We start from the raw sequence: 13,315 nt of genomic DNA on the forward strand, positions 1-13,315 counted from the left end.
TATAGACAATGCCTGTCAAAATGGGGCTAGAACTTCAACTGGAAGGTGGGTGATATGAGAGATCAGGCTGGCCATGATCCAACAAACCATGAAACTAATTCTATGAGCAAAAGGGGTCTTAAGACTTCTCCTCCAACCAGTGTCCTACATGCAACATGGCAAGCTAGTTTGCAATTGAGGGGGATTTCAAATGCAACTCCCAAGGCATGGGGAAGTGTTTCCCAAACTGTGGGTTGCAAAGCTTGTAAAAGTGGGTCCCAGGCTTTTGCAGTTTTATTCATTTATGTATCTTCTGGGTTTTCTTTTAAAAAGGTGGGTAACTATAGGAATCCCAGTCCTAGCCATCATGTACCAGGGCCTCATTTGGCTCAAGAGTCCCTTCTGAACTGGGAGATTGAGCTGGCCTGACCTCCTTGTCCTCTTTCCTCAAGCCTTTTGAAGGCCCTAGCCAGGCTTGGGGCATGCCCAGTGGCCTCCCTCTACCCAGAGGCCTTATGGGACATGACCCAGCCCGTGAGGGAACCAATAGTGCCTCTGAACAATTTCTGCCTCATTACTCCCCTTCTCCACTTCCAGCATGGAGCTTCCCAACAGCTGAAAGTCAAAGGGCCAGCTGCCACTGATCAGTTGGCTGGTGTGCAGCTCTTTATAAGGTGCATCTGTCACCCCACTGGGCCCAGTGGATGCCAGTCTTGACGCCATGGGGGGATGAGGAGGAGAGGGGCATGGTGTTCTCTCCACCACCACCCCTGACAGTAAGCATATCAAGAATATTCGAACTTGTGGGTCACCATACCAAAAAGACTGCGAACCACTGGTATGGTGGATTGGGTTCAAAGGGAAGAATATCAGAAATGAGATCTAATGCAAAGTTCAATATGTTAAAAGGTTAGAGGTATTCAGCCAGCTCTCCACCTATACTAGCATGTATTGTGAAGGGAGCTGATATACGTCCACACCATACTAACCAAACTGGAAAGCTGTTTTTTTTAATGATATTGCACACCAGCCCCTTTCTAGCAAAGTGACACTGTAGAATTGGCAGTTCCAGAGATTACCATTCATAATGGTTACTATAAATGATTGTTATGGAAACAGCAGTAGAATACATTAGACTGTCCACATTTTAAAAACAGCTAGATCAAAACAGCCTCATTTTCAGAGTTTCTAAAGGAATCTCTTTTGACACAGTACACTGAATAGGAACTGTCCACACACACCTTCACTGGCTTGGCTCCTTCTTCATCTGAACTTTTAAATTCAATACAGACTGTTATATTCCGGGCCTGTAGCAGAAAAGTACAAATGGAAATCATTAGCTCATGAAATTACATGCTAATTAAAGTTATGTGAAATATACTCATTTTATTTCAAATCTGGCACTGTATTGCCAAGTGGAGAATGGAGCCCACTGTGTCAGGAAGCCAGAGAAGAATTTGGAAATATTTAACTTGGTGTCTGCTGACTTGTATGAATTACGAAAATCAGACCACCTCATTTACAGTCTTTCTTTGTTCAGATTCAATATATATTAATATGAAAACTGGTTTATTTTAAAGATTTGCACCTCAAGTTCTGCTTTAATACTCTTCATGCCTACTGCATATTAAAATTGCATTGACTTCAACTGAAATTATCCATGTGGATGTGTCCTCCCTTTGCAGCAAGTCCCAGTGCATTCAATTGAACATGTTTTAAATAGTGTTTATAATCAATCCTGATGCTGTAGCCACTTTTTTTCTTTTTTGAAATGGAACATTAATTTTTATTGAAATAAATATAAATTTTAAATTAAGTAAAATATACTGTGCCACAGAAATCCAAATAAACTGAATAAAATAAATGGCAATTATATATAACTGGGATGCCAAAGATGAAGTGGATTCAGAAATATTCATCTGTACTGGTGATGAATGGCTGATTATTTGGTGCAAAATAAGCTTTCAATGCACAATGAAGCAGTAATTTATTTCTTGCCCCACCAATGCAGATTTCTGTATGAACAACATGAAACAAATAAGCAAACACATCCCTTATTCATCAGATATTTGAATGTGAAGAGAACAGGTAGATACACACTTTCCATAATTCAATGTTGGCAGTGGAGCCTCAAATCATATGAAAGTTCTTAGACTCTTGTCCTGAAGCTGGTCATACCTTATTGAAGCATTTTTGGCTATCATATTTCAGATGTTTGGGATATATATACATTTGGTTCTTATATACTCGATAAGTCTGCGAGTACTTTGTGGATTCTTGGACAAATTCTTCCACTTCTACCGTTGGCTGATGTTCCTTGGTATCATTAAATGGCTTGATTGGAATAAAAGATGATGTTACACAATCTTTAGAAAGAAAGAAAAGAGAAAGATCCTTAGCCATGAACCTTTAGCTGTTTAAAATTACAGCCCAAGACTTAGTTCTAGAAAAGTGCATAATTTAGTTTGGGGAACAAAACAGAGCTCCTAGCTCTTCTCCCCTGCCGCCATCACAATGGTGCTTATTATCTCTTGACAGGTTGCACAGATTTCCATCAACCACATTTTACTGATCAAACCATAGATTTTACAGAAAACACAAGAGGAGAAAAAGAACAAACAATTCTCTTCACAAAGGTGACTGGGATAATCCTGCACACAGTTACCCTCCTCAGACAGCCTTCTCTTTGTGGTGTCCTTTCTTAGAAATGTCCATATCGCAACAGCTAGGTCATGCGCTTTCCTGACGGCAGGTCCTGTCCTCTGGCAGGGCCTACCAGAGTGGGTGCACAGGGCAACTTCATAGGCTGCATTTAGGATGATGTGCAAGACAGTTCTATTTTAGAGGGCATTTGAGGGAGGGTGACAGAAGATTTAGCTGTGAGCTTCTAAATCTGTACATTGTTTTATGTTTTGGGGCCTTCAGGCCAAGGAAATAAGGCTGGATATAAATATTTTAAAGAAATAAAATTAAAATATTAGGCTAGATTCTGCGAAAGTATTCTGCTAATGGCAACACTTTCCTCTGGTGCAGAAGGCCACCATTAGTGGAACAAATCCATATCACCAAACCTAATTAAAACATTTATTATTCATTAATTAAAATATGTAGTTGATATATAAAATATGTTTTTGATATATAATACCCGCAAAGTGGCTTACACTATAATAAAATCTCAATATACACAACACCTCATCTAATGCCTGTTCACAGGAGCTTGGATTTGCAGAGGGGGGGAGCTGCTATAAAAAAAGAAATAAGAGTCTGAAAGCTATGGTGCACATGGAGGATGTTGCAGGCAACTATAGGGTATGGCAGCAACGTGGCCAAGGTAAACAATAATTAAGCAGCTTTTGAGCGTTTAGAATACTTTATATACACTGTTCCAGTAAAGTAGGTCAGTGTGAGAGCCAGTATGGGGTAGTGGTTAAGAGTGCAGACCTAATCTGGGAGAACTGGGTTTGATTCCCTACTCCTCCACATGCAGCTGCTGGTGTGACCTTGGGTCAGTCATAAGTTCTTTTAGAGCTGTTTCCTAAATGACAGCTCTCAGGAGAGGTCTCTCAGTCCCATCTACTTCACAAGGTGTTTGTTGTGGGGAGTGGAAGGGAAACTGATTGTAAGCCACTCTGAGACTCCTTTGGGTAGTGAAGGGTGGGGTATAAATCCAATCTCTTCTCTTCTGCTTCCTATCTCCATATGGCAGATTGGGGGAGACTGCTCAAGATAGGGAACAGTCACTTTCCTAAAACCACCTAGTGACTTCATGGCTGAGGCAAGGATTTGGATTGGTGACTTTCAACACAACGTAACTATTGAGGGCTTAACAGTCAAAGTAGGCAAATGTTTCCCTTAAACAGATTCTTTCAATTAAATAACATAGTGTTGAATAAGTAAGTTTTTCAAGTAGGAAATAGCACAAGGCAGTGGATAACAGCACAAGCACTGGTCTGAACATTTTGGAAGAATACAGGTCTACCCTCGCAGCACATCATGATATAAAAAGCCACAGCTCACTTGAAGGCTGCTTCCCAAATCCCATGTAAGAGGAAATGTGAGTGATTCATCCATCTCCGCCTCTTGGTTCTAGGTTTTGCGTGAAAGGAGAGATGTTGTCTATCCTTGCTACAGAGAATTCACTCATCTCCCTAATGCAAGTCACTCATGTCTCATTTTTGCCACTTGTATCGAACATATGAAGAAATCTCCTGATCTGTTGTCCCTATACGGCATATTTTTGACCACATGTGACGATGTAAGAGAGTCTTAAGATGCCAAACTGTACTTAGATGGAAAGCATACTTATAAACCATTTCCCCCCAAAAATCCATTTTAATGAACAACTATCATAATAACAATTAAAAGTGCTTAGGTTCAATAAGCCACAAGCATATTTTGCAATCCCAGTGTCTCATAATAATACTTAGTAACTGTAGCACTTTTTTGCAATTGTAAAATGAAATCATACTTGCGTGCTCCAAAGGTACACAGTCAACAGCAATGTCTAAACTGCCAGGGATGGTCTGTATTTTATTAATCTTCTCTGCTCTGTAAACATAGTAAAAAGAACCATTTAGAAATTTAACAGAATAAGAAGGAGAACAGATGGTCTTCAGTCATCATGCAAAGTAAAATGTAATTAGGGGTTTAAAGCATGAAGTAAATAGCAAAGTAAAAAATTAATGAAAGCATTGTACTCTAACAAAATACACTTTCACAGTCAAATTTAAGTGGGGTAACTAGAAGAAAATGGCCTTTAGGTAATTTTATTTCAAGAAAATGTTCAGCAATTACTATTATGTGGCCACAGAAAATACCTCTGGGCAGAGTCCTCTGTATTCACGTCTCTGACAGACAGAAGGTTTTAGCTTCAGTGGATCACCGTGAAAAGAGACATAGAGAGGAATATAACCTCTGCTTAGCTGACATTATTCCTACATATGAAAGCCTTTTAGTGGATGTTTTGGAATGCAGTACAGAGGCTGCAGTCACACACACTAAATAATCCACTTTCAATCCACTTTTAGTGCAGTTTCCAACTGGATTTTACTGTGTGAACTGGCAAAATCCAGTTGGAACGTGCATTGAAATTTGATTATTTAGTGTGTGTGACCATAGCCTAAGACAAGTTTTGTTTAGCAGAACCAGCCTTGTTCACATAGAAAAGGGAAAAATCTAATGAAACATGAGTGCAAGGCATTTCTCATGACCTCCCTCAGCAACTCTCTGAGACTATTGCAAAGGCACTGTTGGGTCTGTTGGGGGGACCCTTGTGGACACAGGGGGAGGCTGCAGTAAGGATGGGGAATCAGGCAAAATTGCCTTTCCTCCTTATGCCAGCAGGACTTCTCCTAGCACAGGAGGCTTCACTGCAACAAGAGACATGCAGAATAATAGGCACCAAGTTCTACTCTTCATTGCAGTTCCCTTGGCCTTTTGCCCATAAGGACAATGTCCTCATGTCCAGCAATACCTTTCTGGAAATAACAGGAGACCATTGGATACTTCCATTTCACAAGCACATTCATCATTGTGAACCTGACTTCTAAAAGGTTAAGTGTTATTTCACTTACCTTCTATAACTCATTGCACAGAAAGTGACTCAGTACATAGAACAAACAGGGCCGGCTCACCCGCTAGGCGAACTAGGCATTTGTCTAGAGCGCCGGGCCCTGGATGGGGCGCCGAACTGTGCCCTCTGCCAAAAGCCCGTGAGCAGCCGTTTCCTCCTGCAAAGGATCACAGCCCGCCCTGAAAGCAGCGCGCTCAGGAAGCCCCCCCCCCGCACCTCCCACAGACACATACCCAGTCCGGGCTCTCCTGGCCGCTCCCTTCCACCCTGGCCTCGGTCGCCTCCCTTCTCCTCCCAGGGCAAGGCAAAGGCTCCATCGGGCGAGGAAGAGGGTTGCGCTTTGGGAGTGGGGAGAGCAGCAGGGTGGGGAGGCGGGAGGGCCGAGACATGTACCAAGAGTGCTGAGTGGTGCCGGCCCGAGCTGGCCCCCCCCCGGGCATCGTGCGCTCCACTGGCTCACGCTGTCGTTGCCTTCTGGGGGCCTCTGGTGGTGCAGGTGGGCAGGCCCCTGGGAAAAGCCCCTGCTGCCACTGGGATCATGCCGGGAAGGGGTCAGCCCTACGGCTGCGGCTGGCTATGCAGTGAAGGGAAGGCAGGCAGGCAAACAGGCGAGTGGCCGGCCTGGCAAGGTTGGAGCGCTGCCTGGTAGAGCTCCATGCGGGGAGGGGGTGCAGCTGAGGTGGGCTAGAGGAAGAGCCACGTGGGCGAGCAGGGCCCCTGGGAGGTTTTGAGCCATTGGGGCTAGTGCACGGGTGACTGCCCTGCTCGGGGCAGCTGCAACTTTCTTTCCGGGCGCCGGAGCCAGGGAGGCCAGCTGCCAGAGGATGGCAGCAGAAGGTGAGTGCGGGCGGTGGCGAGGCCAGCTGGGGGTGGGGCAGGAGAAAAGTTGGACTTCCTTCTCTCCAGGCCCTGCCTGGAGGTTGACAACCCCATAATTTGGCACACAGGGAAGGTAGCCCCACCTAGGATGCAAAAAAGCCTCGGGCCGGCCCTGAGAACAATTTTTTATTTTCAAAACCAAAAGGTTTGAAAAATAAGGCCCCAATAAACCCAAACAGAAATTGGATAAAAGGAACTCTATAACACAGACATTCCATTCTACCGAATACCAATGGATATATAATTTTAACTATCATAATTCTCATTAATTTTCCTTTCCTTAATCACACTAAGCACAGTTATGCCCTTCTAAATCCACTGGGCTTAAAAGGTGTAATACTTAGAAGGCTGTACGATAGCCCTCTCAAACTTATTTCAGAAAGCAAAATAGTCAAGTGGCAATAGAGTTTTTAATATATCAAAAACAACTTCAGATTTCATGCTCGGCTGGAAGCTGTTTTTGGCAGTAACAAATGTAAAGACCACTACATATAATATTATTTTGGAATTTATTTCTCTTTCACAATTAAAAGTGTTAAAGCAAAGTAATTGGTACTGTGCCATAGCCTTGCACATGTTTAAGAAATCACTCCTTACCTTCTGTATTCTGTTATTAATTTCAGTATGTCATCTGTAGAAATTTTGCTACTTTCTTGCCTAAACAAAGGCGAGAACCGGGAATCTCGGTCAATATTTCCCTGATTATCCTTAAAGACTGGCCTGTGAAGGAAGTGGAAAAACAATATATTAGATGGCAATTAATCAATCACTACTTAGTTCTTTAATGTAACAGTTCTCAATGCCATGAGTCACACGGGACCCATGATTTCCTCTCTTCCACTGGGTGTTTACTTCCACTATGTTTTTAATAAAGTTCATCAACTCTGAAATTAAATATGAATATACTGGACTTTCAGGAAAATATCGCACTCATTTTTTGTTTAAGTTCTGTTAAGAATAAAATTGTAATTCTTCCCCCCTCCCCCAAAATCAGCATTTTCTCCAGTCTTGCAATGATGTTTTCTATCCCTCCATATCTAGCTCTCTAGAGAAGGGTCTATTACCAGATGGTTCAATTCCCAAAATTTCTTAGTTTCTGAACCTACTCACAAAGCTGTTGAATTTAGTGGTGGCATGTTCTTTGCCAATGCAAGTTGGATTAGGTAGACATACATATTGCAAGTTCATAAGGTATTTTACAGACTATAACATTTGTATGAGAATAATAGACTGGAAGGGAAATGTGGAAAATCTTTTGTGGGGGAAAAGAGTCCTCCAAGTACAAATCGTATTTGCAAACTCTGGCAGCTGTGGTAGGAACATGAAAATGGGAGACCAACTTGTCACATTGTAATTCTAATACATATTGTGCTTACAGTCTCTTGGGAAAGCAATACTGGGCAACACAGGATCTCTTAACTCCAAGCACTGGAAACACAAATGTTATGACGTAAACTATGGCAAGATAGTTCCAGCTGCAAGACTGAAATATTGTCAGTTTTTGAGTGAATGACAGAATTTTTAAAAATTATTCTATGACTATCCGTACCTGCATTAAATTATTAAAAAGAGAAATTTCCATATTAAATAGGAGGAGTGCTACTGCCAGAAGAAGTGGAAATCACATTTAAAGTCCAAGATTTCTGCTTTTTATCACAGTGTGATATGCGCGTCCAAAGGAAAAATCTATTTTCAGACTGGCAAGTCTACCAGAGCAAGTTCCACTTTGTTATATGTGAACTGAGTCAAAATTCGTGCACTAAAGGAGACATATATTTAGTCTGATCCTGTGGCTCGCTTCTGCTGAGGACTCTTGCTCAGCTGGAAGGAGTCATTCTCCAAAGGAGAATGATTTCTCCACTGCAGCAAGATACCTCTATCTTAGAGCAACACTCCTTACTTAGGGGGTTGTAGGATCCATCCTTCTGATTCAAAATACATTGTGGTGGATACTTTCACAGTATTGAAGTTATAGTCTTCTGGTTTGGAAGCCACTTCTGCAGCAAGTGTTCCACATAGCCTCGTCCCTCACTTCAGGAAAACAGGACTCATTTGGGACTGGTGCACTCATATAGCCACTCCCTATGCTAGTGGTAGTTGCTGGACTACTCTATAGTGAGTTTCGAGACAACTGCCGCTTTATCACACAGAACAGGGGACAAGTATCCCAGTAAACTCTCACTGCTGTTCCAAGGCGAGAAACCAAAAGAACCGCATGTACAGTGAACTTTGTTGTGAAGATAATAGCTAAAGGTTTAAACAAGTTAAATATAGTTTGAAAAGAAGCAAGAGTTTCCCAGCAAAGCAAGTCACCATCCACAGTTGGGCCAGTTCTGCACTGACATGTTTGTCATTCGTTTGTTCCTATTGCTTCAGGGTTCCCCCCCTCAAGTGTTTTGCTCTCTCTAGTAGTCCCAGAGGGAGGAAAACACATGTGGAAAAGGGGGGGGGGGCAAAGCAATAGGGACAAACAAGTGAAGAAAAGCTGCTCAACTAAAATGGGAGAAGAAGTGGTGGACAAGTTGCCTTCTTTCATTTTGGGAACAACGTTTCTAGGAAAGATCTGGGCTTGCTATGCATGGCAGTGTGTGGCCTCATTCATGCATAGGGTTTCCAGGTCCCCTTGTTGCTCCAGCGGGGGGATGTGGGGTGTGTGTGTTCCGGGAAGTCCCCAATGTGATGATGTCACGTGAAAGTGCCATCATCACACCAGGGACATTGGGGAAGTCACACAAGGATGTTGCTGTTTGAGGGTGGGGTTTCCCCTACTGGCCAGCTGGCTGTGGTGGGGAAAAAAACCCCAAAACCAGGGGAACCCCTGCCCTGACCTGGAGAATGGCAAGTCTATTCATATATGTAGAAGGTAAGATAGTAAACCAGATTTTGAATTGTACCTTTTCAGACTGCATGGGAGGGGCTCACATTACTGAATTTCCCTCTTCAATAAAATAAGTTTTGCACATAATACACTAGATGTTTGTGACAAGGGTCATAGATGCGCCTTCTTCTTTACATGCTAGCTTTCAATGTGTAATGGAGTATTACCTCATGTGAACCCATACCTGCAGTTGCAAATTATACAGAAACAGGTTTACCACCTATGTGTATTTTCTTAGAGATAAGATGATGTTTTTCACAGGCTGTACAGCTCTGACTGCAAATGTAGAAAATCTGTTAATTTAAACTGTAAGTACTATTTTCAGTTTGAACCTCTCTAAAACAACACATATTTAGATTCTGTCCAACAGTGAAGGCATACAGGAGGAAGAATGAGACAGGCTTTGGTCACAGATAGATTGTCGCTCTATTATAATTTCCATTCTACCTTGAAATATTTCTGACAGATGGCTGCTTATAGGATTTTGATGAATGGGCCTTCAGCTGTGCAGAAAACGGATGAAACACCTTAGAGATCAGTACAGTGAAGCTGATTTTATTGGAATTTGAAACACTCTATTTTTCTTAATGGAGGTCTATCAAATATATGGAAATACAAAATATAGGATTCTGTCTAATTGCCATTATTCTGCTGCTTCTTTGTTCTTCTGTTTACTCTGGAATTCCAACAATAATCCTGGAAATAAGGGCAGAGCTTTTGTACTGTCTTATAGTTCCAAGTACAAAGCTCTTTCCTTGGCCTTAGATACTATAACTGCTGAAAATGGATGTAAATGGGCTACTACCTACCTTACAGACCAAGCAAAGGGCATCCGATATTTCCCCAATCTGCTGCAGAACTGTTTGTTGGATTTTAATGCTTTCTGAGCCCACTAGGCATAAAAAGATAATGTTATTCTATTCATATATTTCTGAAACATTTCATTGTTTAAATTAAGGCATGATATGAATGATATTTAAACCACTTGCAATTCCCCCATCCATTAGATCTTTGCAAATAGTTGAAACAGAATTAGCTACTCAGCACAAGACATCTGGTAACCTTCAGATGACCAATTGCTGTAGTGGTCAGAGTGTTGGGGAGACCTAGGTTCAGACTCCCATTTAGCCATGAGGCCTACTCGGTGTCCTTGGGCCAGTGCCTCTGTCTGATCTGCATCACAGGGTTGTTGTGGAGATCAGATGAGCATGACAGAAACATATATGCTGTCCCGATGTCTTTGAAGGAATCAAAATGTGACACACTCTTGTCAACAAGTTCAAACACTTCTCACTATTCCCCTGCAAACTCCACAGCTTATTCTATATACATGTTACTTTTACCGAAAGCAATTAAGATTCTATCACTAACTGCAATCAGAGCATGTGGGGCCCTTGGACGACCAAGGGGTAAAAGGAGTATTGAAGGATGATAGGGAAATGGCTGAGAAGCTAAATGCATTTTTTGCCTCCGTCTTCACTGTGGAAGATGAGAAGTGCTTGCCCACTCCAGAACCACTGATTTCAGGAGGGGTGTTGAAAGACCTGAGTCAGATTGGGGTGACGAGAGAGGAGGTCCTAAAACTGATAGACAACTTAAAAACTGAAAAATCACCAGGCCCAGATGGCATACATCCGAGAGTTCTGAAAGAACTCAAATGTGAACTTGTAGATCTCCTGACAAAGATATGTAATCTTTCCTTAAAATCTGCCTCCATTCCTGAGGATTGGAAGGTAGCTAATGTCACTCCCATCTTTAAAAAGGGTTCCAGAGGAGATCCGGGAAATTACAGGCCAGTCAGTCTGACGTCGATACCGGGTAAATTGGTGGAAACCATTATTAAGGAAAGAATTAGTAGGCACATAGATGAACAAAACCTATTGAGGCAGACTCAGCACGGTTTCTGTAAGGGAAGATCTTGTCTCACTAACCTGTTAGTGTTCTTTGAGGGGGTGAACAAACATGTGGACAAGGGGGATCCAATAGATATTATTTACCTTGACTTCCAGAAAGCTTTTGATAAAGTTCCTCATCAAAGGCTCCTAAGTAAGCTCAAAAATCATGGGATAGAAGGACAAGTCCTTTTATGGATCAAAAACTGGCTAGTTCATAGAAAACAGAGAGTGAGTGTAGGTGGGCAATTTTCTCAGTGGAGGGTGGTAAGCAGTGGGGTACCGCAGGGATCAGTACTTGGTCCACTGCTTTTTAACTTGTTCATTAATGATTTGGAGATGGGAGTAAGCAGTGAAGTGGCTAAATTTGCGGATGATACAAAGTTGTTCAGGGTGGTGAAAACCAGTGAGGATTGTGAGGCACTCCAAGGGGATCTGTCAAGGATGGGCGAGTGGGCGTCAACATGGCAAATGGGGTTCAATGTGGCCAAGTGCAAGGTGATGCACATTGGAGCCAAAAATCCTAAATATAAATACACATTGATGGGGTCTGAACTGGCAGAGACTGAGCAAGAGAGAGATCTTGGAGTTGTAGTGGATAACTCACTGAAAATGTCGAGACAGTGTGTGACTGCAATAAAGAAGGCCAATGCTATGCTGGGGATTATTAGGAAGGGTATTGAAAACAGATCAGCCAATATAATAATGCCCCTATATAAATCAATGGTGAGACCTCATTTGGAATACTGTGTGCAGTTCTGGTCACCACACCTTAAAAAGGATATTATAGCTTTGGGAAAAGTGCAGAAAAGGGCAACTCGAATGATAAAAGGGTTGGAACACTTTCCCTATGAGGAAAGGTTAAAGCGCTTAGGGCTCTTTAGCTTGGAGAAAAGACAACTGAGGGGTGACATGATTGAGGTTTATAAGATTATGCATGGGAAAGAGCAGGTAGAGAAAGAGGTACTTTTCTCCCTTTCTCACAATACAAGAACTCGTGGGCACTCCATGAAACTGCAGAGCGGTCGGGTTAGAACGGATAAAAGGAAGTACTTCTTCACCCAAAGAGTGATTAACACATGGAATTCACTGCCACAGGAAGTGGTGGGTGCTACAAGCATGGACGGCTTCAAAAGGGAATTAGATAAGCATATGGAGCAGAGGTCCATCAGTGGCTATTAGCCACAAGGTATAGCTAGGGGCTCTGGGGCAAGTGATGCTCTGTCTTCTTGGTGCTTGGGGGGGGTCAACAGTGGGAGGGCTTCTAATGTCCTGGCCCCACTGCTGGACCTCCTGATGGCACTGGTATTTCTGGCCATTGTGTGACACAGAGTGTTGGACTGGATGGGCCTTTGGCCTGATCCAACATTGGCGTCTCTGATGTTCTGATGTTCATGTACAAAGCAATATCGTTTATACATTTAAGAATCTGCATCCGGCTCTATGGATTGCTACTGGCATTTGCTATTCGTTTTTTTCACTTACATGTTGACTTATATAGAAAAAGCACTGAATCTTTGTATTATATTACCTTGTTAGAGTCTGGGTTCCTTATGTAAGGTTCTGCACTGGAGGCAATATTTCCCATCAGCACCTTCTCGATTTTTGCCACCAAAACAATTTCAGAATGGGGGTTACTTATGGAGAAAATTGCCTATAGATATGAGAGAGAAGTCAGTAAAAGGATACAGACATACTACTAAGTAAAAAAAAAGATTTCTGGGGTGATAATTAACATACTGATTACTGCTAGAGTGATGAGATAAATTACTTCAGTAATTATATGGGCCTATGATGCTTATCTAGAGGAGAAATGGTTTCTGCATGAGCCAATGCTCTGGCATTAACTAGAAGAAGCCTTATAACATCTGGAAAACTCCATTTTGTACACTAGCCTAAACTTCGTGGTTGAAACCCACTTCATCAGATGTAGAAAGATGAGTCCTCACTTTGCAGGAGTATATATAGCTAATGAGAACAAAGCTGTCAAAATCAGTCAAAAGATCGAAACAGTAAAAAGTGATATTTTATTACTTAAAATTCAGACATAGTCAAATCAAGTAGTGACCATTCACAATAGGAATGATTGAGGAATAACAGACTGCATTCAGAACT

General features: G+C 42.2%; 1 protein-coding gene across 2 annotated transcripts in view; it reads right to left on the minus strand.

Moving 5' to 3' along the window:
* The window catches only part of DOCK10 (dedicator of cytokinesis 10), a 292,508-nt gene that overhangs the window by 85,854 nt on the left and 193,339 nt on the right, over positions 1–13,315 (minus strand). For both annotated transcript variants that reach the window (XM_015411999.1, XM_015412000.1), the window contains exons 13-18: positions 12,732–12,854; positions 10,118–10,200; positions 7,028–7,150; positions 4,448–4,527; positions 2,158–2,345; positions 1,221–1,286 (exon numbers count right to left, since the gene is read on the minus strand). In XM_015411999.1, coding sequence (XP_015267485.1) covers positions 1,221–1,286; positions 2,158–2,345; positions 4,448–4,527; positions 7,028–7,150; positions 10,118–10,200; positions 12,732–12,854 — 663 coding nt within the window. The remainder of the gene's footprint in view (positions 1–1,220; positions 1,287–2,157; positions 2,346–4,447; positions 4,528–7,027; positions 7,151–10,117; positions 10,201–12,731; positions 12,855–13,315) is intronic.

The sequence above is a fragment of the Gekko japonicus genome, unplaced genomic scaffold, assembly GCF_001447785.1.
Source record: "Gekko japonicus isolate JY-2015 unplaced genomic scaffold, Gekko_japonicus_V1.1 scaffold825, whole genome shotgun sequence".
NCBI classification, from domain to species: domain Eukaryota; kingdom Metazoa; phylum Chordata; class Lepidosauria; order Squamata; family Gekkonidae; genus Gekko; species Gekko japonicus.